Consider the following 25,195-nt stretch of genomic DNA (forward strand, 5'->3'; position numbering starts at 1 on the left):
TCAATAATTAACAAGCCAGGTGGATTTCACTTTCATTGCCAGCACTGATCTTCCAGAAAAGCCAAGAATACTCATACTGCCACAAAACATACCCATTTTGGAAGTTTCATTATGGCAATGTTCAAACATAACACCAGTAGAAAGAGTAGTACTGACCGGGATCCCAGCCCCTAGATACCCAGCCTCGATTCATCTTTCTACCTCCACTTGTTTCCAGTGCCCTCAGACTTTTATCATTTCATTATCATTACCACATTGTTCAGTAGGTGTCTCTAAAAGATAAGATTTTTCTCCCTTCTAAACATGACCACAATGCAATCACAAGATCTTGAAAACTACTATAATTGCTTAATATCAGATATCAATCCATGACCAAAGTGCCAGTAAAATAGTTCACTTTAATATTGATTGAGAGAACTTGCAGTCATCTAGCACTAGGCACTTTCTTTCTTTTTTTGACAGGAAGAGTTAGACAGTGAGAGAGAGAGGCAGAGAGAAAACTCTTCCTTCTGTTGGTTCACTCCCCAAATGGCCGCTATGGCTGGCGCACTGCACCAACCCGAAGCCAGAAGCCAGGTGCCTCCTCCTGGTCTCCCATGCGGGTGCAGGGACCCAAGCACTTGGGCCATCCTCCACTGCCCTCCCGGGCCATTCCTGGGCCACGACAGAGAGCGGGACTGGAAGAGGAGCAACCGGGACTAGAACCTGCTGCTCATAGGTGATGACGGCGCCGCAGGCGGAGGAATAACCAAGTGAGCCATGGCGCCGGCCAGCACTAGGCACTTTCACATATACTAGTTCATTTAAATGACTCCTATTTGGTTAGGACGATGGGACTTGTTCTGGGTGGGGTTTCTGGCTCTGGCTCCTGATTCCAGCTTCCTGGTAATGTGGACCCCAAAAGGCAGCGGTGATAGCTCAAATAATTGGGTTCCTGTCAGCCACGTGCGTGACCTGGCATGCCCGCCCCGTCTTTGATGGCATTTGGGGAGTGAACTAGCTGAGGGGAGCGCTCTTGAAAAAAATAAATTACTGCTATTTAAATCTCACCAGCCTCCTCTCATACACACACACACACACACACACACACACTTAACTCTTTCTAAAAGGTCCAAGTCTGCCTCCACCAGACGACTCACAGCTTCCAGCCTGTCTCCCACCTGGCCCCCAGCTCCTACTGCCCGGTCCCCAGCCACTTCCCAGGCAGCCGCAGGCTCCAGGTCCGGGAGCCGCTTTCCCTGGGGATCCGTTCCGGGGCCCCGCGACGCTGGCCCCACCCCGGTTGCCTAGGAGACCAGGGGCCGCTTCCCTTTGAGACAACATGGCGACGTCTGTGGGGCCGACTCCTGTGGGCACGACCCCCTTGGGGTTGACCCCAGCGGGAACCACGCCCGAGTCGGAGGTACGCCGCCCCTTTGCCATAGTCATCTGGGTCCCACGACTTCTGAGCTCCCGCACGCCCTTCCCGCGGACTCCGCGGAGGAGGCCAAGGCCTGCTGCCCCCGGCGAGGCGCCGCAGACCCGACGCGGCAGGTGTCCTGCCTGGGTTGGTGGCCCCGGGGTGGGAGTAGGAACAGTTCCGGGATTCCTTAGCGCCCGCCGCTGGGGTCCGCCTTCCAACCGGTCCAGCCTCAGCGCTCGGTTGTGCTTTAAGTCGTAAGTGGTATTAGTTCTTGGTCCCGACAGTTCTGTAGCCAAATTACCTCACAGACACATGTTTTTACCTAAGTGGAAAAAATATATATAAAGTGATCTCACACTTTAAAATGGACCGGTCCCTATTTGAGACTTGTCCAAAAGGCATCATGATCCTTGGTAATGGATTGAATAATGTTAGAAGGCGGGGCTTGGTCTTCATGTTTTTGTGTCGTTTCTCTGAACAAATACAGTATTAAGAGAAGGCAAAGGACAGCGGCGTGAAAACCGGCCTTGTGATTAAGCTGCTCATAGTCCACGTGCATTTAGAAAAGTCATTTAACCTCCTGGGACCCCTGTAATCTCCTGGGTAACATAAAGAAGTGTTCTGTGTTCTCTGTAGGCGTCTCCCCAAACCAACTCTAATAAATAGGTTTTAGGTAGCCCTACTCATACACTTAATAATCTGAGATTTTAATAAAGAACAAACATATCTGCATTCCAGATAGTGCCAAAAATATTTAGGTCTTCACACACTGAATCTATCTTACAGTTCCTAAAAAGTTTTCTTCCCCCTTTGGTTTATTTAAGGCTTTGAAGGTGAACAGTGTCTTAATTAACATTGCTTGGCTTGGCTCCCTTGTCAGTCAGTCTAAACAGCATTCTTTGTGCAGAAGACAAGTATTAGCTGCAATTTTATAAGCAAAGAAACACACAGAGCCAGTAATTCTGTGCCTGGATCAGAGATGTGCAAGTCATTCGCGGTGCAGCTCCCTCTCCTTAACTGTGTGCAGACCACTAAGGCATGTGGAAGCTCAGATGAGCCTTTTGAAATTAGCATGCGTTAAAAGTACATTGTAATGTGATAAACCAGTTAGGAAGCCAGTTACTCCCCTGTGATCTGGGATGTAAGTAATAGAATTTCAAAAGTAGCATAGGAAATTTCCTAATTAAATTGTGTTGTTTAAACATATACAAAAACTTAGAATAATGCACAATTGTCAGTGTATACATAAACATATTTATCCAAGTAGATGTTGTCTTTCTTAGTAGACTGATAATTTGGGGTATTAATGAATTTGCACTTACATTAAAAGAAAACCATATATATTTTTAAAATTGTAAAGATGCTTCATGGTTCACAGAAAAGAGACCCTAGATAATTATCTACCACCTCAGGATTGTCAGCTTGTATATTTGCTAACTTCTTGGAGGACCAGGTATTCTCTTTGACACACAATTCATGTTATTCTCAGTATCCTGAGTTGTTTATAATAGGGAAAATCACGTTGTAATTCGGACTCACTTTTCAGTACTCATCTGCCCAAGATAACACGTTAATAATGCTGCATGGTGAAAATTCTGTTTTCCATTCTGTGAAAACAAAGTTCCTGTAGTCCATGGAGCAGACAGTTGCTCTATAGAGCTCTGTCATTTATTAGAATGATGAGTCCTGCCTGCCACCCATTTGTGCTGAATGGGGATTTCAGAAGTTCTAGGGAAAAGACAGCAAGACCCTCTCTTGTAGTCTGTTCCCAAGGCTACAGCTTTTTAGTTAGATGCGGAAAGGTTTTTCTCAGATCCAAATCTTTGCAGAGTTGATCCCCTGGGACCTATTCCCTTATGGGGTCATTTCTAATAAATTCTGTTTTCAAATTGACTTAGCCAGTAGACCACTAGTCAGCTGAGCCAAGCAGTATTGTAATATTTCTTTTCCTGCCGAATCTATCAGAAATAAAGCATAAGCTTCCAGTAGTCTAAGGTTTCCCATGTGTTGTTTGTGGCCAAAATATAGAATAAAAATGATTAACCCAATCACATAGTAAGCATTTGAAAAACTGTGATAACGACTGTAATTATAATCATGGGTGGTCTGACGTATGCCAGGAAAGGTGGTAATCATAAACTAACATCTACTCTGTGAACAAGCAGACAGTAGATGCATAGCCAGGGAAATAATTTTGTCTGTGACATTGCATTAGTTTGGCTTGCCAGCTTTAGGAATGAGCATTCCAGAGTCTTTAGTAATATGCATCCCTTTAAAAGGTAAGGCCCAACTTTTGAGAGACATTTGGTATAAATGCTTAAAAACAGAGAAAATGACAAAAATCTGAAAATAAATGTTTGCTATGTATAGATGTGTAAATGAAAGTTTATACATGCATACTTAGAATTCAGTGATCAATCTTCTATTGATAGTTTGTTCACAAACTGACTTTCTCAATATATTCAAAAATGTTATTTAGGAAATATAATCACTTAAGTAGTATATAGGAGTACCTAGTTCAAGCCCCAGTTCCTTTTATTCTGATCAGTTTCCTGCCAATACACATCCTGGAAGAAGCAGGTGATGGCTCAACTATTTGAGTCCCTGCTATGCAGGTGGGAGACTCAGGATTGAATTCCAGGCTCCTGGCTATTGCATGGCCCATCCTAGCCATTGTGGGCTGTGGGCACTTGGGGAGTGAACCAGTGGTGAAAGATCTCTTTCTTTCTTCTCTCTCAGTCTCTCTCTGTTTCTCTCTCTCTCTCTCTCTCTTTCAAATAAAATGAAAATAAGTAAATAATAAATTTTAAAAAGAAATATACTTCAATTCACATCAGTGTCCTAATGGAAAATGCAAAGTATTATTTCCCAATTGCTTCTTCTGAATGATACCTGTTAAATTGTTATCACCTCTCTTAATACGTGACATTTACTCAGAATACTCGGGGCTTTATAAAGACAAGAGCACATCTAATCCTGAATAGAAAGTTGGTGTTACTTGTCATAGAGATAGTCAGTGTGGCCAGGAGACAGCAGTAGACAATTTTCTATACACTAAATGGTTCCTACAGAGTATAGAAACAGACTCAACTCCATCATTGGATGATTTGTGAGAAAACTTGGGCTCAAGGTGAGGAACGAAATGATTAGGTTTCTGTAATTTCAGTATCATTCAGGAAGTATTTATTGAAATTATGAATAATTCAATATGAATAAACACATAGTGACTAATAGTATAGTCAAACTGTAGGCTATGGGATGATGTAAATAAAAGTCTCTTAAAATATTTTTGAGAAGAAAGTGCTAATGCATCTCAAAATGTTAGTATCTAGTACTAGTATTTAGCAGGTACTGAGAACCTATGGCAACTACTAGCTGTGGGCATGGCAATAGTAACAAACATTTAGGCTTATCTTGCTCCTCACCATTTGTCTCAGGGCTGCCTTGTTTTAAAAATCTTTGTCTTTCTCTGTCTTCCATATTATCCTTCGGGTAGCAAAGAACAAATCATCTTCAATCTTTTGCTAATATTTAAAGTTTTAAGCCCAGTGCTGTGGCATAGCGGTAAAGCCACTGCCTGCAGTGCCAGCATCCCATATGGGCACCAGTCCAAGTCCCGGCTGCTCCAATTCTGATCCAGCTCTCTTGCTATAGCCTGGAAAAGCAGTGGAGGGTGGCCCAAGTCCTTAGGACCCTATACCCATGTGAGAGACCTGGAGGAAGCTCCTGGCTCCTGGTTGTGGATCGGCTCAGCTCTGGCTGTCACTGCCATTCGGGGAATGAACTAGCAGATAGAAGACCTCTCTCTTTCTCTCTCTCTGTGCCTCTCTGTAACTCTGCCTTTCAAGTAAATAAATAAATAAATAAATCATTTTAAAAAAGTTTTATTTTACTAAAATCTCTATTAAGTCTAGACTTAATTTTTTTTTATTTGACAGAGTTATAGACAGAGAGAGACAGAGAGAAAAGTCTTCCTTCCATTGGTTCACTCCCCTAATGGCTGCTACGGCTGGCGCTTCACGGATCCGAAGCCAGGAGCTGCATACTTCCTCCCGGTCTCCCATGCAGGTGCAGGGACCTAAGCACTTGGGCCACCCTCTGCTGCCCTCCCGGACCACAGCAGAGAGCTGGACTGGAAGAGAAGCAACCGGGACTAGTACCCGGCGCCCCAACCGGGACTAGAACCCAGGGTGCCGGTGCTGCAGGTGGAGGATTAGCCATGTGAGCCACAGCGCCAGCCTAAGCTTAATTTTTGATAAATGTATTTTGGGTATTTGAAATGAGGGTCTAATTTTGTTTCCTTTTAAAGGTGAGTCACCAATTATATCAGCTTCATTTATTAAGCCATTGAGAAGGGACTGACTGTTGCTATAACATTTTATATATACATGGATGTATATGAGAATGGACAAAATAATCAGTGGAAGAGATTAGAGAATACAAGAGTGTACATATGTGTATCATATATATGATATGTATGTATGTAATTTTTGTTCTCAGATTTTATGTATATATACACATGTGCATATATAAAAAGTTCATGGGAATGAATATTATGAAAAAAACTATGTTTGGATTTCAAAAAATTTTTGCACCAAAATAAACATCTTTGAATTCCAGTTTCCATGAACTCTTTAAAGTCCCCTTGTTTATGTTTACAAAACAATTTTTTGGAACCTTTATTGTCCATCGACAACCTTGTCCCTTCTTGTGTCAATATCATACCATTTTATATTCAGCTTTAAAATGTAATTTGGAAAGATTCCTCTAGGAAGTTTTCTTTCCTATTATGTTTATAACCAAATCAATTTTCCAATTTCCGTTTCTAATTAATGTCTTATAGAAAGAAAAGCATTTGACTTTTCCCCCCTAGTATTTATTTATTTATTTGAAAGGCAAAGTTTCAGAGAAAGAGGGAGAGACAGAGAGAGATCTTCTATCTGCTGGTTCACTTCCTAAATGGCTACAATGGCCAGGACTGTGCCAGGCCAAAGCCAAAAGCTTCATCTGGGTTTCAGGGACTTGGGCCATCCTCTGCTTCTTTTCCAGGTGCGTTAGCAGGGAGCAAGATTGGAAGTGCAGCAACTGAGACTCAAACCAGTGCCCATGTGGAATGCAGGGATCTGGCTACATCACAGTGCCAGCCCCAGTAACTGGCTTTCATATATTTATGTTATGCTCATATAAATCATCTTGCCAAATTTCTTTTTAACTGAAGCAATGTTAGTACACTGTCAGGTTTCTTAGGTATGCAATCATACAGTCTTCAAATAAAGATTGTTTATTTCCTCATGTTTAATATTTAAGCCAAATATTTAATTTCCTTATTCTGTTAGTTAGGACCTCTATAGTGCAATAATGTTAATGTTGCTAGTCAGAATCGCTTTATACTTCCTGGTTTTCATAAGAATGACTTTAGTATTTCACCATCACCATCCATGATAATTGCTATTGATTTTGGCAAATAATCTTCCTCATGTTTAAAATATTTTTTCCATTTGCATTTCACAGAGAGCTTTTCTGCTGGATCTATAAAGTGCTTGTTTATTATTTATTTATATAATCATAATTTGTGTAATTTAATTTGACATAAAATTGTGTTAGAGCTGTTAATGATGATCCAGCCTTGAATCTCTCAAATTAATCCTATTAATGATAAGCTTATTATTCTTTTAGTACATTGCCTGATTAAATTTTCTAGGATCTATTTTAATTACAATTTTTGCATCTGAATTTATTAGTAATTAGTAATAAATTTGGTCAGTTTAGGGTTTTGTGTGTGGACTATATGGACTTCTTAAAAACTGAACTCTCTACAGTAATTATTAGACTAGTACAGAATTTATGTGGTTTTAACTATTAGACAGAAATTCATCTGGCATGTTTGTAAAAAGTAAACTTCCAGTTGAGTTCATGTTTGGTCAAGTTCAGTTTCTCCTGTTTGATAACTTACATTTTCCCAGGAAATCATTAATTTCTTTGACATTTTCAAATGCATTTATACTTAATGTGTCATGTACTTATTTTCTTTATTCCTTATTCATATTAGCCAAGGTTCGCTTATTTTGCTCATTAAATCATCACTTCTTGCTTTTATTTTATTATTATTTCATTTATTTCCTTCCTTTTCTTGTCCTTTTTTCTTAATTGGCTCCATAGCAAGACTCACTTTGGGCACAAAGATTTAAGGAGAATTCCTATAATCCAGACAAATCACATTTTAATGCAATACCTTAAAAATGAGCATCAATGCAAAAATCCAAGATGGATCAAAATTTTAAATAAAGGCAGGATCAGTGTTGACGATTTTCCTTTTTACCTCAGGCTGCAACATGACTCAATACAGCACTGCATCTTAATTCATTTATTTTCAGGCTTGATAAAAGCCTTTCGAAATCTGGACTTTCTACACCAGGCTGTATTTCTCTGTGACTAGGAAAGCCCTCTTTAGTAATCTTTGGTGAAATCTGTTACTTTTTGAAATAAGCATTTCTTAAGAATCTTTTTTTATATAAAGCACTGTAGATACAAAGCTGCCTCTGAAATCTCACATTCTAGAAAAAAATCATATCCGGGGGTACTTCTAAAAGGTTTGTGTGAAAATGAAATTAAAAGATAATGTGCATTTTTAATGATGTTTTTGAGGACCCCTTGGACAAATGTGGGAAGTTTATGTGGCATTAGAGGGGAGAAAATTAAAGGCAAGATGATCTGACAAATAATACCAGGTTTGCAATTTATTGCTCTTGGAATAGCTGCTCAAATCCACCAGGTGGTGGAATAAAATGAGTTTGCAGTGCAGTTTAGCTTACATATTTTCCTAGTTGGAGATGTAATTTTACAGAGAAAACCATAATTACATATCCCTTTTTTTATTTTACTGATGAATTTTCTGTTACAATTTTTAACAAATCAGAATGTACTTGTTGAAAGAGTAAAGATTTTTGGCCACCTAGTATTCTTTCTAATGCAAAGCAACACAAAAACAAAGAGATCTCCTTAACAATGGATCCAGTAATACAATATAAGACAAAAGAAAAACACCCAGGTGATCATCTTAAGCTTGCAATGCTTCAGTAAAAAAATGAGGCGCTAATATTAGGCATGTTAGCTAGACTTATTCTTATCCAAGAGGTTATGATAATTGTATTCTCTTTCATATAATTCTTGTGTGACCTACTTTTCCCCTATCCAGAGATTTTTCAAATCAAATAAATTGATCTGAATGTCTTTGTAATTTGCTTTTCATGTGTATCTTTATTCATTATTAATAATGACAGCAATCTTGTGTGTATTAAAACATATTAAATGATTTTTAATATGAATCCAAATTTAGGTTAAAACGACTTGCCTTAAGTCATAAAATTAATCAGTAGTCAAACCACTGTGAGATCTGAGGCTTCTAGAAGATCTGCCTTCATCATGCTCTACCATCTAAAAATGTCACCATGTGATGAAAATGAATTCAGACCATCCGTTAGCAACCTGTGTTGACATATCAGGATCTTCAGAATTTTGAAAAGAAGTAAGATGGAATGATTGTCTCTAAGGAATTTACAATCTAATGGAATTGACAGTATAGAAATAATCGTATGTTACTGCTAATAAAAAATGTATATAACCAAAAGACACTTAAACAAATGTCCATGTATTGTGGGACAAAATACTAACTTATATAAAGACTGAGTGCAATTAATTCAATTTACAAGTATCTTAATGCCTACTAGTTGCAAGAAATTAAATTAAGTACTACAACATTTTTTCCTAATGAATTTATAATTTAATAGCGTGACCTAGTTTAGGTTAACTTACTCATCCTACAGTACAAAATATGGTTATTTCTATAGCGTATTTTATTTCTAAACTAGGCTTTTAAAAATAAAAAATATAATAATATTATATGGTGGATATTATGTCAATGAAGTATTAGGTTTTCTGTTTTTCTGATCTTGAAAAAGAGTAAGGAAAATTTGGAACATATTATGGTCAATTATCACAAACAATACGCTTGATGTTCTTATCTATTGGAACCCATTCACCTGGAAGACTCAATAATTATTTGTTGAATTGAAAAACATTTGACTGCTTGTGTTCCCAAATCCTACAATCCTGGATTTTAGTGTAGTTCTTAGTATCCCCTTCCATATTCCATTCTCAGCTGTTCTCTTCATGCTCTGGATTTGGACAATCTCATCCACTCTTACACTTGCAGTTGATTCCTGAATCAGCATCTTTAAGCTTGAGTTTTCTGACTTCAGCATTTCTAATTGACCTCTAAACATCTCTTCTTTGCTATCTGCAGTTTGTCTTAAACTCAACCACTGAAATAAAACTCACCGTCTTGCCTCTGTGAAACTAGCATCACCTTCCAGCCTTGTTTCTAGTGGTCTAACAGCGGTGTCATGTACAGTTGTGCAGGTTATGCTCTGAAGAGTACCTGCACAACATCTTGTAGTTTGTGAGCACTCAATAAGTAATGTTGAATCATCAAGTTCTTCTACAATTTGTTCAGAATGCCCACTTCCTAGCCAAGTTCAGTTCAGTCATATCACGGTGAACTGTGAACTCCTTGACATTTCCAGAGCGTGTCCCTGACAGTTCTGTCTTGGTTACAGCAGTGTTACAGATTCATTCACCTGGAGCATTAGCCGTGTCGATCCAGAAGACCCATTTCTGGACCTCCTCTCTACAAATTTGCTTTGTCCTATCCTTGTCCTTGTCTTTCCTTTTAGACCAAAAGCCACATTTATTGTGCCACTCTTACCATGTTCCTCTTTTTTTAATTTTAAAGACAATTTTGTGTATTTCTCTCACTAGATACTAAGTTTCTGGAGGTTAGCAAGGATCTCCTGCTTGTCTTTACCTCCTCTTCAGTCCCAAGTTCAAGGATGAATATGTAGATATTCAATAAATAGTTGTAGAATTGAAAACTCACCCAGTTCCCATATACTCCAAAAATAGATCTACCAGCCACTTGTATTTTCAGAGGAGAGGTACCATTACTTAAAAATGGAAAAGAGAAATGCTTATCTAGGAGACTATTGTTTTTAATTTTTTTCCTAACAACAATTAGACCACAAGAAAAACAAACTTGGGGGCCGCTGCTGTGGCATAATGGGTTAAAGTGCTGCCTGCAACACTTACATCCCATGTGGATGCCAGTTTGAGTCGTGGCAGCTCCGCGTCCCATCCTGCTCCCCGCTAATGTGCCTGGTAAAGCAGTGGAAGGTGGAGCAAGTACTTGGACCCCTGCTCCCCATGTGGGAGACCCAGATGAAGTTCTGGTTCCTGGCTTTGGCCTGTCCCAGCCTTGGCTGTTGCAGCCATTTGGGGAGTGAACCGGCAGATAAGATTCTCTCTTTCTCTCTCTCTCTCTCTCTAGCTATGCCTTTCAAGTAAATAAAATAAATCTTAAAAAAAAGAAAATTTGATATCATTGTTTTTAATAAGTAAAACATGACTAAAATAACTCATGCCACTTCTTTTTTTTCTAGAGAGATGATGAATTCCAGGAGCATGAGAAGATTCTCTCTCCAGATTTTCTTTCAGTTGCTCAAATCACTGATTTGCTAACTGAGGACGTAGCTGGAGTTCAAGCGTAAGCACATCAATATTACAATCAAATATAGAACAGTTGTAGTTCTGCACCTATAAATCAATATGATATATTAATACATATTTTAAGCTTTTTAACATTTTTATTGTGTATGAAATATATCAAGGCTCTGGAACACAGTATTCTCAAATAACTGGCTTTTTGCTCTGTTTAACAGTCTTCTTTGTGGGAAAAATACATTGCAAGCAAGCTTGTTAATACCAACCAAGGGTAGGGACTTATTGTTAAAAGCAACGTCTAGCAAATGCTGTGTTCTGTTTCATTTCTCTTTCATTCATAAATCTGTCAATATGCACAAGAACTTAATGGGCTTACATCCCTTCCTAAGAAGGGTGAGTAATGGTTTTGATATTAATAGTGAATACATTTTATTTTTCTGTAAATTCTGAATATTAGTCATCTTCCTGTGATTTTATCGGAAATTTAGCTATACTGTGCATGTACACTGCTTAAAAATGTGAGTATAACTGAATTTATAGGCAATAACTCTTAACACATGTACAGTAGATCTTTTACCTATAACTCTATGGTCAGATACTTAAACCAACCCAATTTCCTGAAAGTTGTTTGTATAATCACGCATTTGAAAAATTCTCACTTTAAAATGGGAGCCTAAGTGGACCTCACGTGTGGAGAATGGGGATGATGTGAGGTTCTGGACCACGACATCCTGGTGTCAGGTCTCTGCGGGCCAGCCCCTGGGACACACGGAGGGTGCTGTGGGCCATAGTGGACAAATAGAAAATTACTCTGGCAGTGGTTATCATTGGCAAATCTTACAAATATTATGAATCAGAGGCAACTTAATACTGAAAGGCAGTATGACAGATGTACTGGCTGGAACATTGACAGGCCTTTCACAAAATGCACCGCATCCTTGCTGCTTGCAGACTCTGCTAGAAATTGATGATCTGCGATGGGCTGTATTGCCTACTATCTGCAGCTTTACGAGTACTACTCAGTGAGTTAAAAATTGCGCAGACGGAAACAAGTATCTCCAAATTGTTTTAACATTTTTGTAGTAATCAGTGTTCTTTGGGAATTCTGACTGTTGGTGAAAAATCAATAAGTAAAATGCGATCATTGTGTTACTAACACTGATTATTTATATCTTTATGTAAAATATAATTTTACATTTCCAGGTCACCTTAAATGCTATACTTTATTACAATGCAAAATAATAGCTTTTGAATAATAAACAAAATAATACAGTGCAAGTAACAGATATATAGTACACTTCACAATTTATTTGTACCAAGTATTAAGTAAAATATGTCATATTAAATACAAATAATATTTTACTTGTATATATCACATTGTAAGTTGTGCTGTATTTCATTCTTTGTGTGATTTTTAAAAAATTACTGGGTCTCTTTTGTTGTTAAATACCTAAATCATGAAAATATTCTCAATTTTCAGAAGATAAGGTCTAGGACAAAATACCTGATAAAAAAAAAAAAGGAGATACAGAAGTTAGCACTATACAAACAGCCATGTTCTGTAGCAGACTTTTTTTTTTTTAATATTTTTAAAATTTATTTGACAGATAGAGTTAGACAATGAGAAAGGTCTTCCTTCCATTGGTTCACCCCCCAAATGGCCGCTATGGCCAGTGCTACGCCTATCTGAAGCCAGGAGCCAGGCACTTCTTCCTGGTCTCCCATGCGGGTGCAGGGGCCCAAGCACTTGTGCCATCCTCCACTGCACTCCCGGGCCACAGCAGAGAGCTGGACTGGAAGAGGAGCAACTGGGACTAGAACCCAGCGCCCATATGGGATGTCGGCGCTGCAGGCGGGTGATTAACCAAGTGAGCCATGGCGCCAGCCCCTATAACAGACTTCTTATTCTGTCTCATTGATATGGAAATCACATGAAGTAACCTCAGATTTTAGAACATCATTCTAAATAAATATTTGTTATATTAAGAATAATTTCTTTGTAAAATAGTGTTCTGGATGTTCTTTATTTGATTTTTGGTAATAGTAATACCAAAATATTTGCAATCAACCATTCACTTTTGATTTAAAATTAAAAGTATTGTTATAAAAAGAATTATATACTTTTCAAAACAGTAATTTTAGTTATCCTGTCAGAACTCAATACATTTTCCTACTTTTAAAAATTAAAAACTGACCTCCATGAAAGCAGCCAACCACATGAAATATTAAATTATTGTTAGAGCATATTTCTGGAATATACTTTAAAAACAGTTAAATGTCTGGATACGTTTCTTATGATCTCTCAACTGTTATCAAAAATAAATATTTTAATGTGACCCTGATTTTATTAACAGATCCACCCAAATCTTCTTTTTAAAAAGATAGGAACCAAATTGAAGATAACTACATAAACACAGAAATAATACTGAGACATCTTTTAGTAACCTTTCTATACCTGGGTCTCCATGAGCTGTTGTTTAACTTTTGCCTTAAGATATATTTCTGCATGTCATCATATTTAAGTAAAAGGAACTTCACTTTCAAAACCATGTAACAAGAATATAATATTCTCACTGGAGCTCTTATTGAAACAAAGTAGATAGTTACATCACCTATCACTATAGCAAAACTTCTGGGAACACAGTTAAGCGCCTTCCTCATTTCCTACATTCTCTCACAGCCATCTGGCTGCCCATCCCTGTTCTATTCTCTTATACCCAGAGAAAAGGTTTGCAAATTTGCCAGTAAAATACAAGGAAATTTTGCATTCCAACTGCAGCAGTGTCTTCTCCAAATGCCTTCTTGCATTATCTTCACGTGGAGTGAAATGACCGAAAAAGGGGGTAGAAATGATAAATACTTAGCCTGTAGTTCAAGTTAAAGGGGAAGATTCAAATGGTACTAGGGAGAGTGAAGGAGGGAACATGGAGGAGAGCAAAGGTGGAGGGGGATCAAAAAGATTTCCCCCAAATATTCCTACGCAATAAGTAGCTGCCTTCATTTAAACACAACTAAGTATTGACAAATGGAAGCTAACAGCAAAGAATATATGGAAATATTCAGGTCAAATATTAAACGGCAAAAAGTACTATACAGATGGCAGATGCAGAGTACACTTAGAAGGAAAATTAACTGCTAGAAATAAAGTGTGAGGCAAAATCTGATCATTAAAAAGGACATCAATTCTACAATATAAGAGAGTAAAGAAGAGGCAAAAATATGTAACTAAGCTTTTAGAACTAAGGAAAGAACTAAGATTAAAGAATAAAAGTCATGGCTTGCACCATGGCTCACTTGGCTAATCCTCTGCCTGTGGCGTCGGCACCCCGGGTTCTAGTCCCAGTTGGGGCACTGGATTCTGTCCCGGTTGCTCCTCTTCCAGGCCAGCTCTCTGCTGTGGCCCAGGAGGGCAGTGGAGGATGGCACAAGTGCTTGGGCCCCTGCACCTGCATGGGAGACCGGGAGGAAGCACCCAGCTCCTGGCTTCAGATCAGCGCAGCACTGGATGTGGCTGCCATTAGGGGAGTGAACCAATGGAAGGAAGACCTTTCTCTCTGTCTCTCTCTCTCACTGTCTAACTCTGCCTGTCAAAAAAAATAAAAAATAAAAATAAAAGAATAAAATCATGTTGAACTTAGTTTTCTGAAAATCAAGTCAGTAATGTGGAAGATAAATTTTAGAAAACTTTAAAAATGCTGATTGAAGTAATTACTAGATATTGGAACATATATCTGGCATAATGAATCAGAAAACAATTTAACCTTCAAAAAGAAAGGCTTGTTTTTAATATTTTAGTAGAATGAAATTTTGTGTGTTATCTTATCTCTGGGATAAATCAAGTCACCTATTTAGGAAAATAATCAAGGAAGCCAGGATCTGCCTTAGAAATGTTAGATAGCAGTACTCAGTAGAGCAACAGGTCACCAAAATTTAGGAGTCAAAGATTGATTCCAAAATAAAATACTAATTTGTGTTATGGTTTAGCTGTAGTGACAAGAAGACCTTATAACACGAGGACACTTCAAAAAAATTCCTAGAAAAATACAATTAGATGATGTATTTATTTTTGGTGCAAAAAGTTTTGAAATCTGTGCAGATGTGGAGTCTTCAAAGAGTTTATGTAAAATGCAAATAATAAAACTGCACGGATTTCAAAATTTTTGCGCCAAAATAAATGTATCTTTTAATTCCATTTCTATGAACTTTTTGAAGTACGCTTATATATACAAAAACTCAGAAAATATAGTATACAAGGATCTTATTGAACAACCTACCTTATAGTATATCTAAAAGATGAATCAGTTCATTTTTGAATTCAAAACAACAGAGCTGCCAATGATAAACTGTTACATAAAAAACATGGCCGTTATCATGAGATTCATTTAAAATTCAAGTCTAATAAGGTAATAACAGACTGAAATAATTACTTTAGTGCATGTCAACAAAAACAGGTGTGCAAATGAGAAAAAAGTAGTTAATTTCCTCCTCTCACCTAAATAAAATTGAATTTCAGGTAGCAAAAGGTTTTTAAAAAGTATCATGAATATAGAATATCACTATTGCCCAGTATATACACAAAAAAATTCTTATAAATGCATAAAAAAGAAAAGCATCAAATAAAATTTAAAAAAAAGAAATCTTGGGAATGGGCATTTGGCATGACAATTGGTGTACCTCCATTCCATATCAGATTACCTGTGGTTGGATCCTGGTTCCAACTCTTGACTCAAGCTTCCTGCTAATGCATACCTGGGAGGCAGTGATGATGGTCCAAGTTGTTGAGTCCCTACTGCCCCTGTGGTAAGAGTCCTAGATTGAGTTCTCAGCTCCTGACTTCGGCCTAGGCTAATCCTGGCTTTGCTGGCAAGGATAGGAGCTCTCTGTCACTGTCCTTTCCCTCTCCCCTCCCCCACCTCTCAGACTAAAAAAAGAGAAGAAATTATAAAAAAAACAAAACAAACAAACAAACAAATACCAAAATCCAGTCTGACACGCAAAGAAATACACAAAAGATGGTAAATTTTCTATTAGATTAATAGATATTAAAATTATGGACAAAATCCAAATGAGATCAGAGTATAAGAATGGTCCTTTTCATATGTAGGTTTGTAGGTAAGGAAAGACACTGAAACCCATTTGGGAAGATATGTTCTATTTTCAGCTTTATTTAGAGTGCTTTCTTACTGATAAAACTGGGCAATGCATGAAGACTTTCCACATCTATTCCCCTGTTGAATACTAATCTTTTTTTTTTTAATTTATATTGATTGCAAACTTTTTCCCATCCTGCAGCTTTTCTTTTCAATTTTGGTTAATTGTCTTTGGTCACTCAGAAGTGTTTTGTCTTTTTTTTTTTTTTAAGATAGAACAATGTATTTATCTTTTTCTTTATGATTTGTATTTTGGTGTGATGTTTCAGAAATTTTGGCCCACCCAAACATATATATTTGTATATTAAAAGTATATAATGTTCACTATTGATATTTAGATTTTTAATCCATTTGAACTTTGTTTTAATGTATTAGGTGAGGTACTATTTTAGTTTCCAGCACCATTTTTAAATAGTCCATGGGTCCTTCACTGATTTGAAATACTACCTCTGTCATACACCAGGTTCCCATATACATTATCTGCTGAGTTGTATGCTTGCCAAGATGTACCAAAGTGGGTCATGTAATCACATAATAAACTGATCATGTTGACTTAAAAGATAAGTGCACACATTCACACATATGAAAATACTTCAGGAAGTTCTTGGAAAATTAAGAGTCATTTATTTTGGTGCAAAAAATTGAAATCCATTCATAGTTTTTTTATAATAGTCATCTGCGAGCTTTTTGAAGGCCTCTCCTCTTGCATGCACATATATAATATGTGTAAAATACCACATAGCATGAAATTCAGAGATAGGTTCACTTCACAATTGGTTGAGTCAAAGCCTGAATAGCATTATCAAGAAATGAGGCTTAATCTCAGGTTTGATTTTTCTTGTGATTAGAAGATGGCTTCCAATAACACTTAAAGCTACTTGTTTACTTTAAAAATTTTTGCTCAACAGAATGAAATAATCTTCATTCTTAGTTATGAATTATTATGAACAATTTACGAGAGTGCCTAACTCAGGACAATTAATATTGTAGAGCAATACCACATACTAAATGGAATGATGCATCATTATGGGAAAGGAGTGAGATTACAGTAACTGGCTTAGAATAGTCAGACGTCATTTTTGAGTTTGAGATTTATCATCTGGTTAAACACATATGGACAATAGCTTTATTTATTCTGAAACTGTTTAATCCTTCTCTGATTATTACTTTGATCACCCAATATATTTCAACATTATGAATAAAAAGAACTTACTTTTTTAAGCTTTCATTATAAAGTTATTGCATATATCCTTCCCTACCCCCATCACTGCAATCACATATGAGCAACAAGGAAATACCAGTTCTGTCTTTATCAAAACAAGGAGAATGTTGAAAGGCCAAACCACAAAATACAAAGATGACTGCTGTGATCATTACAGATCAACTAGAAGTACAGGAGAAAATTTAAGATATGCATAGTTACAGATCTTAGGACGAGCCGGAAAGCATTTATTTTCCCACAGGGAGAAAATCCTGAAGGGTCAATCCAAGAACATTTGTTTATAACAGCAGGACCAAGTAGTACAGATTTGGAGTAGATACACTCTGTACCACAGGAAGTAGATTGTTTTATCATGCTAAAGAGAAGCTATCCCTACTTTTTTTTCTTTGTTTTCCCTTGCTAGTTGAGGAAAAAAGTAAAGGATAGAATAATTAAAATAAAGTTACTTCGAATAGAAAACGCCTACTGGTTTGTAACATTGGCATGTCCCCATTCTCCAGTATGTTTCCTGAAAGTGGCTATGTAAGGACAGAAACTCACTTCAGGCAAATGTATTGTGGGAAGAATAAATATCAGATAAAAAAGGAAAAAAACACCAAAAAGATGTAGCTGTGAACAGACAAAGCTCAAATATCAAAATACAAAGCTCAAAGATCAATATTTTGTCATGAATTAAAATATGAAACAGTCACAAAGCAAGGATTTAGAAGCTGAGAAAAGGGACAATAAGAAGTAAAAGGTTTTAAAGCAGTGTTTTAAAAATGAGTAGAAAGGGAAATATCTTTCAGAATTTGAGGTGAAATTTATATAGCCCAAATAGCATTGTTTGAAACAGACTGAAGGGGCTGACACTGTGGCTCAATAGGCTAATCCTCCGCCTGCGGCACCGGCACACAGGGTTCTAGGTCTTCCTGTCCAGCTCTCTGCTGTGGCCTGGGAAAGCAGTAGAAGATGGCCCAAGTCCTTGGGTCCCTGCACCCATCTGGGAGACCCAGAGGAGGCTCCTGGCTCCTGGCTTTGGATCCGTGCAGCTTCGGCCGTTGTGGCCATTTGGGGAGTGAACCAGTGGGTGGAAGATCTTTCTCTCTGTCTCTCCCTCTCACTGTCTATGACTCTTATCTCTAAAATAAATAAATAAAAAATATTAAAAAAAAAATGAAGGAAGAAGAAAGAAAGGACAAAGTGCTCTTTCTTATTTTTAATGTGTGTGTTTCTCTTTTGAAAGTTTTTTTGTACTTAAGGATTTTGATATAACAAAATACTTTTAGACTACAAGTTTTATGTAATTTCAACTTAAGAAAAATGTGTTTCCAAAACTTAGGAAAGGACCTGCTTGGTATTTAATCTGATTTGTTTGAATCCTGCTTTTTGTTACAGAAAACTGGGAATGTTTTTGAAATTCAAGAATGTTCAAACTTGTTTAAAGGATGCCATTATACTTGATTATTATGTGTCTGGATTTTTGTGGGCTAGAGGAATGGAGTTTTCTACTGTTCAACATTCAAAATTTATGACTTTACTAGATATGTTACTTCAAAATCTTAAAAGTAAGTATACTAGTCTCTTTTTTTAAGAAAGGGAAGTGTAGTCCTCTATCTAAATTAATATTCTTATGCAGAAATCCCTGATTTTATTGTACATCCTTTGATGAAAATTATAGGTTTCTAGTAGTTATTGCAAAGATACAGTTCATATCCTCACTGAGTTGTAAAACCCAAATAATACTTAATGAGACTGAAGTTCTCTTAATTAATTTTCCAAGGAAATGTTAATTTAATTTAAACACCTTAGTTCTACTCACCCTCTAAATATTTGGGAACTCTTGAATATTCTTGTAATTTTCTGTAAATCTAAAACTACTCTGAAATTAAAAGCTTATCATTGAGTATATTCCCTAAAATGGAATATAATTCACTATAAACTTAGGAAAGAGTGAGGAAGCTTCCAATGCAGGGTATGACAGACTATATATTGTTACTGATTAAAGCAACATGCAGGATTGTGTACTTTTGTTTACTAAAAACACAAAGGTAGAAATTTATACATTTCATGTGATATATAGACAAATAATGTAAGAATGCAGAATTAAAGTGACTCATGGAAAACAGTCATGTGGGCCACCAAGGTAGAAGAAGCCTTTATAATAGATGATTGACAGATCAATAGATAAATAATATTCATGTGCACAAGAATATATCACCTAAGGAAAAAAACTAAATTTTTTAAAAGAGAATATATGAGCTAGAGAGTCCTGAACTTTGTTTTCTTTGAGCTGAGTATTCATAAACTAGAAACAGAATAAAGGAACCTAAAACACCCTGGTTCTCACATTCCAAACTTCAGATGCTATTTCCATTGTAAAACTTTTCTGTAACTTATAATTGAATCAAGGATATTTCCTTTAGGTGAAACTTTATATGGTTGATATTTCAGAAGTGAATTTCTAAAACTTGAGCAGGATCTATCCAGCTACCCATAAACCATGAGAGAGTGAAAGTACATATTTGGCCTGCGCCGCGGCTCACTAGGCTAATCCTCCGCCTTGCAGCACCGGCACACGGGGTTCTAGTCCCTGTCGGGTGCCGGATTCTGTCCCGGCTGCCCCTCTTCCAGGCCAGCTCTCTGCTGTGGCCAGGGAGTGCAGTGGAGGATGGTCCAAGTGCTTGGGCCCTGCACCCCATGGGAGACCGGGATAAGTACCTGGCTCCTGCCATCGGATCAGCGCTGTGTGCCGGTCGCAGCGCGCCAGCTGCGGCGGCCATTGGAGTGTGAACCAACAGCAAAAGGAAGACCTTTCTCTCTGTCTCTCTCTCTCACTGTCCACTCTGCCTGTCAAAAATTAAAAAAAAAAAAAAAAAAGAAAAGAAAGTACATATGTAAAACCTAAGAAGAAAAAAAGCAAGAATTCTAATTCTTTTTTCTGTCAGTTAAAAAAAAAAGAAAGAAAGAAAATCCCCTTAAAACTTTTTTTTTTTTTTTTTGACAGGCAGAGTGGACAGAGAGACAAAGAGAAAGGTCTTCTTTTTCTGTTGGTTCACCCGCCTAGTGGCCTCTGTGGCCGGCGCACCAAGGCCGGCACACCTCGCTGATCTGAATTGAGGAGCCAGGTGTTTCTCCTGGTCTCCCATGCGGGTGCAGGGCCCAAGCACTTGGGCCATCCTCCACTGCACTCCCTGGCCACAGCAGAGAGCTGGCCTGGAAGAGGGGCAACCGAGACAGAATCCGGCACCCCAACTGGGACTAGAACCCGGTGTGCCGGCGCCGCAGGCAGAGGATTAGCCTAGTGAGCCATGGCGCTGGCGCAGTGGTTAACGCCCGGCCCTGAAGCGCCGGCATCCCATATGGGCGCCAGTTCGAGATCCAGCTGCTCCACTTCCTGTCCAGCTCTCTGCTATAGCCTGGAAAATCAGTAGAAGATGGCCCAAGTCCTTGGGCCCCTGCATCCACGTGGGAGACCTGGAAGAAGCTCCAGGCTCCTGGTTTCGGATCGGCACAGCTCAGGCCGTTGGGGCCATCTGGGGAGTGAACCATCGGATAGAGGACCTCTCTCTCTCTCTCTCTCTCTCTCTCTCTCTCTCTCTGCCTTTCCTATCTCTGTGTAACTCTGACTTTCAAATAAATAAATCTTTTAAAAAAGAAAACTTTCAACTTAGCAAGTGGTGGTCAACATCAAGAAAGAGTGTGCAGTTAGCCAAGTGTGCCAGAGGATGAGCTGTGGTGTGTATACCCTTAAACTCAGGTGAAATGGAGTTCTCAACACAGTGAGCCCTCCCGTTCAGCAACAATTTAACAGGCAAAAGACTAGAGGTGCAGGCCAGGCTGGCAGTGGTAGTGTGGTCAGTTCAGTGTGGGAGCTGAACAGGATTTTGATCTGATCCTTGTCTCAAACTTATGCTGCATATCTAAAAGGCTTTCTACAGACAACCCACATAGAATCAAGTTGGATCAACTTAATAGTTTATGGAACATAGGAATTGCAGAGTTATGTGTACAGGCAGTTCTCCATATCCATGAGTTACATTGGTGAGTCAGTCAACCATCATCTGATAATATTTGGGGAAAAAAATGCACCCATACTGAACAAGTACCGATTTCTTTCTTGTCATTATTCTCTTAACAGTACAGAATCACAACTATTTATATAACATTTACATAATGTTAGATAGTATAAGAAATCTAGAGAAAATTGAAAATGTATGGAAAGGTTGTACAGGTTATATGCCAGTACCACTCCATGCTAATGAAGAGACTTGATTATCTGGATTTTGACATTTCTAGGGGGTCCTGGAGTCAATCCTGTGCAAATACCAAAGGATAACTGCGTTTATTTTGGAGTCTAGTTTTTCTAAGGCCTGGACAAGTACAAGCTGTAGAGTATTAGATCAGCTTGATATTTGGCCTTTTTCCAGATCCAGAGGGCTACATTATTTTTCCTTTAGAGAAGGTGAATATTAGTACCTACAGAATATTTTGTAATTCCTATGATGCTACATTATTTTTCCTTACATAGGAATAATGACAAATAGTATTTATGCAGGATTAACTTGGCCCACTCACAGTGTTTTAGAAATATTATTTTATGTAATTCACATTCAAATTTACGATAAAAATAAGTAAATTCAGAGAGATTAAATAACTCCTTAAGATCACAAAAGGTGAACTCCAGCAAGTGAGAATCCATCCTCCTGACCACAACACCATCTGTGCCCGTCCTTGGACTGGATTCTAGGAAGCACTGTACATACTTTTTGGTTACCAAGAGTATATGTGAATTCTTATTTCATCTTCACAACAGCACTATAATATTGAAAATAGATATTATTCTCATTTTGCAGATGAAGAAAATGAGAGTCAGGTCACCTAGCAGGTAAGTGTCAGGTATAAGGCACCATCTGAGTCTTCTATTTAATTCTAAGTATAGTGTGTTCGTTCATTACACTAAATTTTCAAGAATAAAATTTATTTCTAGCAGCCGTTAGTAGTTAAGTGGTTTAATATTTCATATTTTAATCACATCACTAAATGTAATTTTTAAAAGAGCAAATATTTCAGTTAGACATGTGAAATAACTCCCCAAATTTTTTAAAGCAATTATCTATAGAAAGACATTAGACATTAGAAAAACACTTTTAGGAAGCTTTTTTTCAGGATAAGAAAATAGTCATATAAGTCTAATTTTGTGTTTGATAAGTAATTCCATCAAACTATAATCAGTTATATAAGAATTTTTTTCCTCTGCATCTCTAATTAATATCATTTTATTAATTAAATGATTCATACTTGCCATTCATTTATGAATTACATTTATCCAACAGATTTTTCATTTCTGAAGTTACTTCCACTATTTTCAAAAGAAATTTATCATGGAAAAAGAAATGTACAGTCGATTTGAATTCCACTTAGAATTGCATGGGAAAGCCTGATAATCCAGCAACAATTTAGTGTATTGACTTAAAAGATGAGCTAGAAGAAGACTATGAGAAATGGACTGATTGGAATTCATTAAACTAAATTTTACTTGTTCTTTTAGTTCTTTTTAGTAATATACATCTTTATATAATCAGTATTTCTTCCCAGTTCCTACAAGTAGGAAAGAATCTAGACTAAATAAATGACAACTTTGTGTTCATAATACCTTTCCCAAATTTTAATCTACTACCATTTTATTAACAACTTTGGTGTTTGGAATATCCAGCATTTACATCCCAGAGTAAAAGACTGCACTCCAAAAGCTGCTAGGTCCAACAATCAGCATATATTCTCACAACTTGTTTTATCTGCACACACAACCCACCTCCTAAAAACTCCACTCTGTTACAAAAAGTGGCAAGTTCACTGATGGTTTCCTGAGAGAGACAGAGATTTGGTTGGTAGAGTTCTCAGTGAGCAGCACTACTCCCCAGAAGCCTCATCCAGGATCCTCATTTTCATTCTTTTCCCCACTCACTGCCCGCCCCCAGTCAGCCCAGTCTCAGTTTCTCCAGAGCTTTTGAACTCTCCACCTCCAGCTGCCACAGTTCTATGTCCTTACACCCTGCACTTGTTAGCAAGCAAAGGACCTTCTGTCCAGTTACCTGAATGCATTCTGCATGGAGAGAAGTGGGGGATGATGTCTATGTGGATCACAAATAAGGCTTTTCCTGCCACATGGAAAAATGACTATAATTTTAAAAAAACACAAAAGATATGTTAATTTTTTAGCACATACGTGCTCCGATTTTTTAATATTAGAACAAAAGCCTACAAGTGCTCTGTCAAATTGCTGCAGATATCTCTACATTTATTTCTTTCAATTTCCGTCTTTGTTGTGGTCTGGGTCCAGGGCCACACTCAGGTGGTTACGGTGTCCTCCCGGTTGTCTGTTCTGCTCATCAGCATCCAAGGTCAGACCTGGTGAGCAGATCTCTTCTCTGTGGCAGCTTTTTTTTTTTTTTAACTTTTATTTAGAATATAAACTTCCAAAGTACAGCTTATGGATTTCAATGGCTTCCCCCCATAACTTTCCTCGCACCCGCAACCCTCCCCTTTCCCACACCCTCTTTCCTTCCATTCACATCAAGATTCATTTCCTTCCTTCCTTCCTTCCTTCCTTCCTTCCTTCCTTCCTTCCTTCCTTCCTTCCTTCCTTCCTTCCTTTCTTTCTTTCTTTCTTTCTTTCTTTCTTTCTTTCTTCTTTTTTGACAGGCAGAGTGGACAGTGAGAGAGAGAGACAGAGAGAAAGGTCTTCCTTTGCCGTTGGTTCACACTCCAATGGCCGCCGCGGCTGGCGCACTGCGGCCAGCGCACCGCACTGATCCGAAGCCAGGAGCCAGGTGCTTCCCCTGGTCTCCCATGGGGTGCAAGGCCCAAGCACTTGGACCATCCTCCACTGCACTCCCTGGCCACAGCAGAGAGCTGGCCTGGAAGAGGGGCAACCGGGACAGAATCCGGCGACCCGACTGGGACTAGAACCCGGCGTGCCGGCACCACAAGGCGGGGGATTAGCCTAGAGAGCCGCGGCGCCGGCCTTCAAGATTCATTTTCAATTCTCTTTATATACAGAACATCAGTTTAGCATATATTAAGTAAAGATTTCAATAGTTTGCACCCACATAGAAACACAAAGTGAAAAATACTGTTTCAGTACTAGTTATAGCATTAAATCACAATGTACAGCACATTAAGGACAGAGATCCTACATGAGAAGTAAGTGCACAGTGACTCCTGTTGTTGACTTAACAAATTGACACTATTATTTATGGCATCAGTAATCACCGTAGGCTCTTGTCATGAGCTGCGAAGGCTATGGAAGCCTTTTGAGTTCACCAACTCTGATCATATTTAGACAAGGTCGTAGTCAAAGTGGAAGTTCTCTCCTCCCTTCAGAGAAAGGTACCTCCTTCTTTGATGACCTGTTCTTTCCACTGGGATCTCACTCGCTGAGTTCTTTCATTTAGGTAATTTATTTATTTATTTATTTATTTATTTATTTATTTTTTACCAGAGCGTCTTGGCTTTCCATGCCTGAAATACTCTCATGGGCTTTTCAGCTGGGTCTGCATGCCTTAAGGACTGATTCTGAGGCCAGACTGCTGTTTAGGACATCTGCCATTCTATGAGTCTGCTGTGTATCTCGCTTCCCATGATGGATCGTTCTTTCCCTTTTTGATTCTATCAGTTAGTATTAGCAGACACTATTCTTGTTTATGTGATCCCTTTGACTCTTAGACCTATCATTATGATCAATTGTGAACAGAAATTGATCACTTGGACTGGTGAGATGGCATTGGTACACGCCACCTTGATGGGATTGAATTGGAATCCCCTGGTATGTTTCTAACTCTACTGTTTGGGGCAAGTCAGCTTGAGCATGTCCCAAATTGTACA

The 25,195-nt window shown here is 38.2% G+C and overlaps 1 protein-coding gene across 10 annotated transcripts in view; it reads left to right on the plus strand.

Moving 5' to 3' along the window:
* Positions 1-885: 885 nt before the first annotated feature.
* CABCOCO1 (ciliary associated calcium binding coiled-coil 1) overlaps positions 886-25,195 on the plus strand; it is a 104,675-nt gene continuing 80,365 nt past the window's right edge. For 9 of the 10 annotated variants that reach the window (XR_007911014.2, XM_008270097.4, XM_051823862.2 and 6 more), the window contains exons 1-3: positions 1,267-1,402; positions 10,897-11,000; positions 18,707-18,876. Coding sequence is in view for 9 of the 10 variants with exons in the window: in XM_008270097.4 (XP_008268319.2) it covers positions 1,322-1,402; positions 10,897-11,000; positions 18,707-18,876 (355 nt within the window). In the remaining variant the exon portion in view is untranslated. Of the gene's footprint in view, positions 1,403-10,896; positions 11,001-18,706; positions 18,877-25,195 lie in introns of all 10 variants that reach the window. The other variant, XM_070058337.1, reaches the window with a different exon arrangement.

This window comes from Oryctolagus cuniculus, chromosome 15 (genome assembly GCF_964237555.1).
Source record: "Oryctolagus cuniculus chromosome 15, mOryCun1.1, whole genome shotgun sequence".
NCBI classification, from domain to species: domain Eukaryota; kingdom Metazoa; phylum Chordata; class Mammalia; order Lagomorpha; family Leporidae; genus Oryctolagus; species Oryctolagus cuniculus.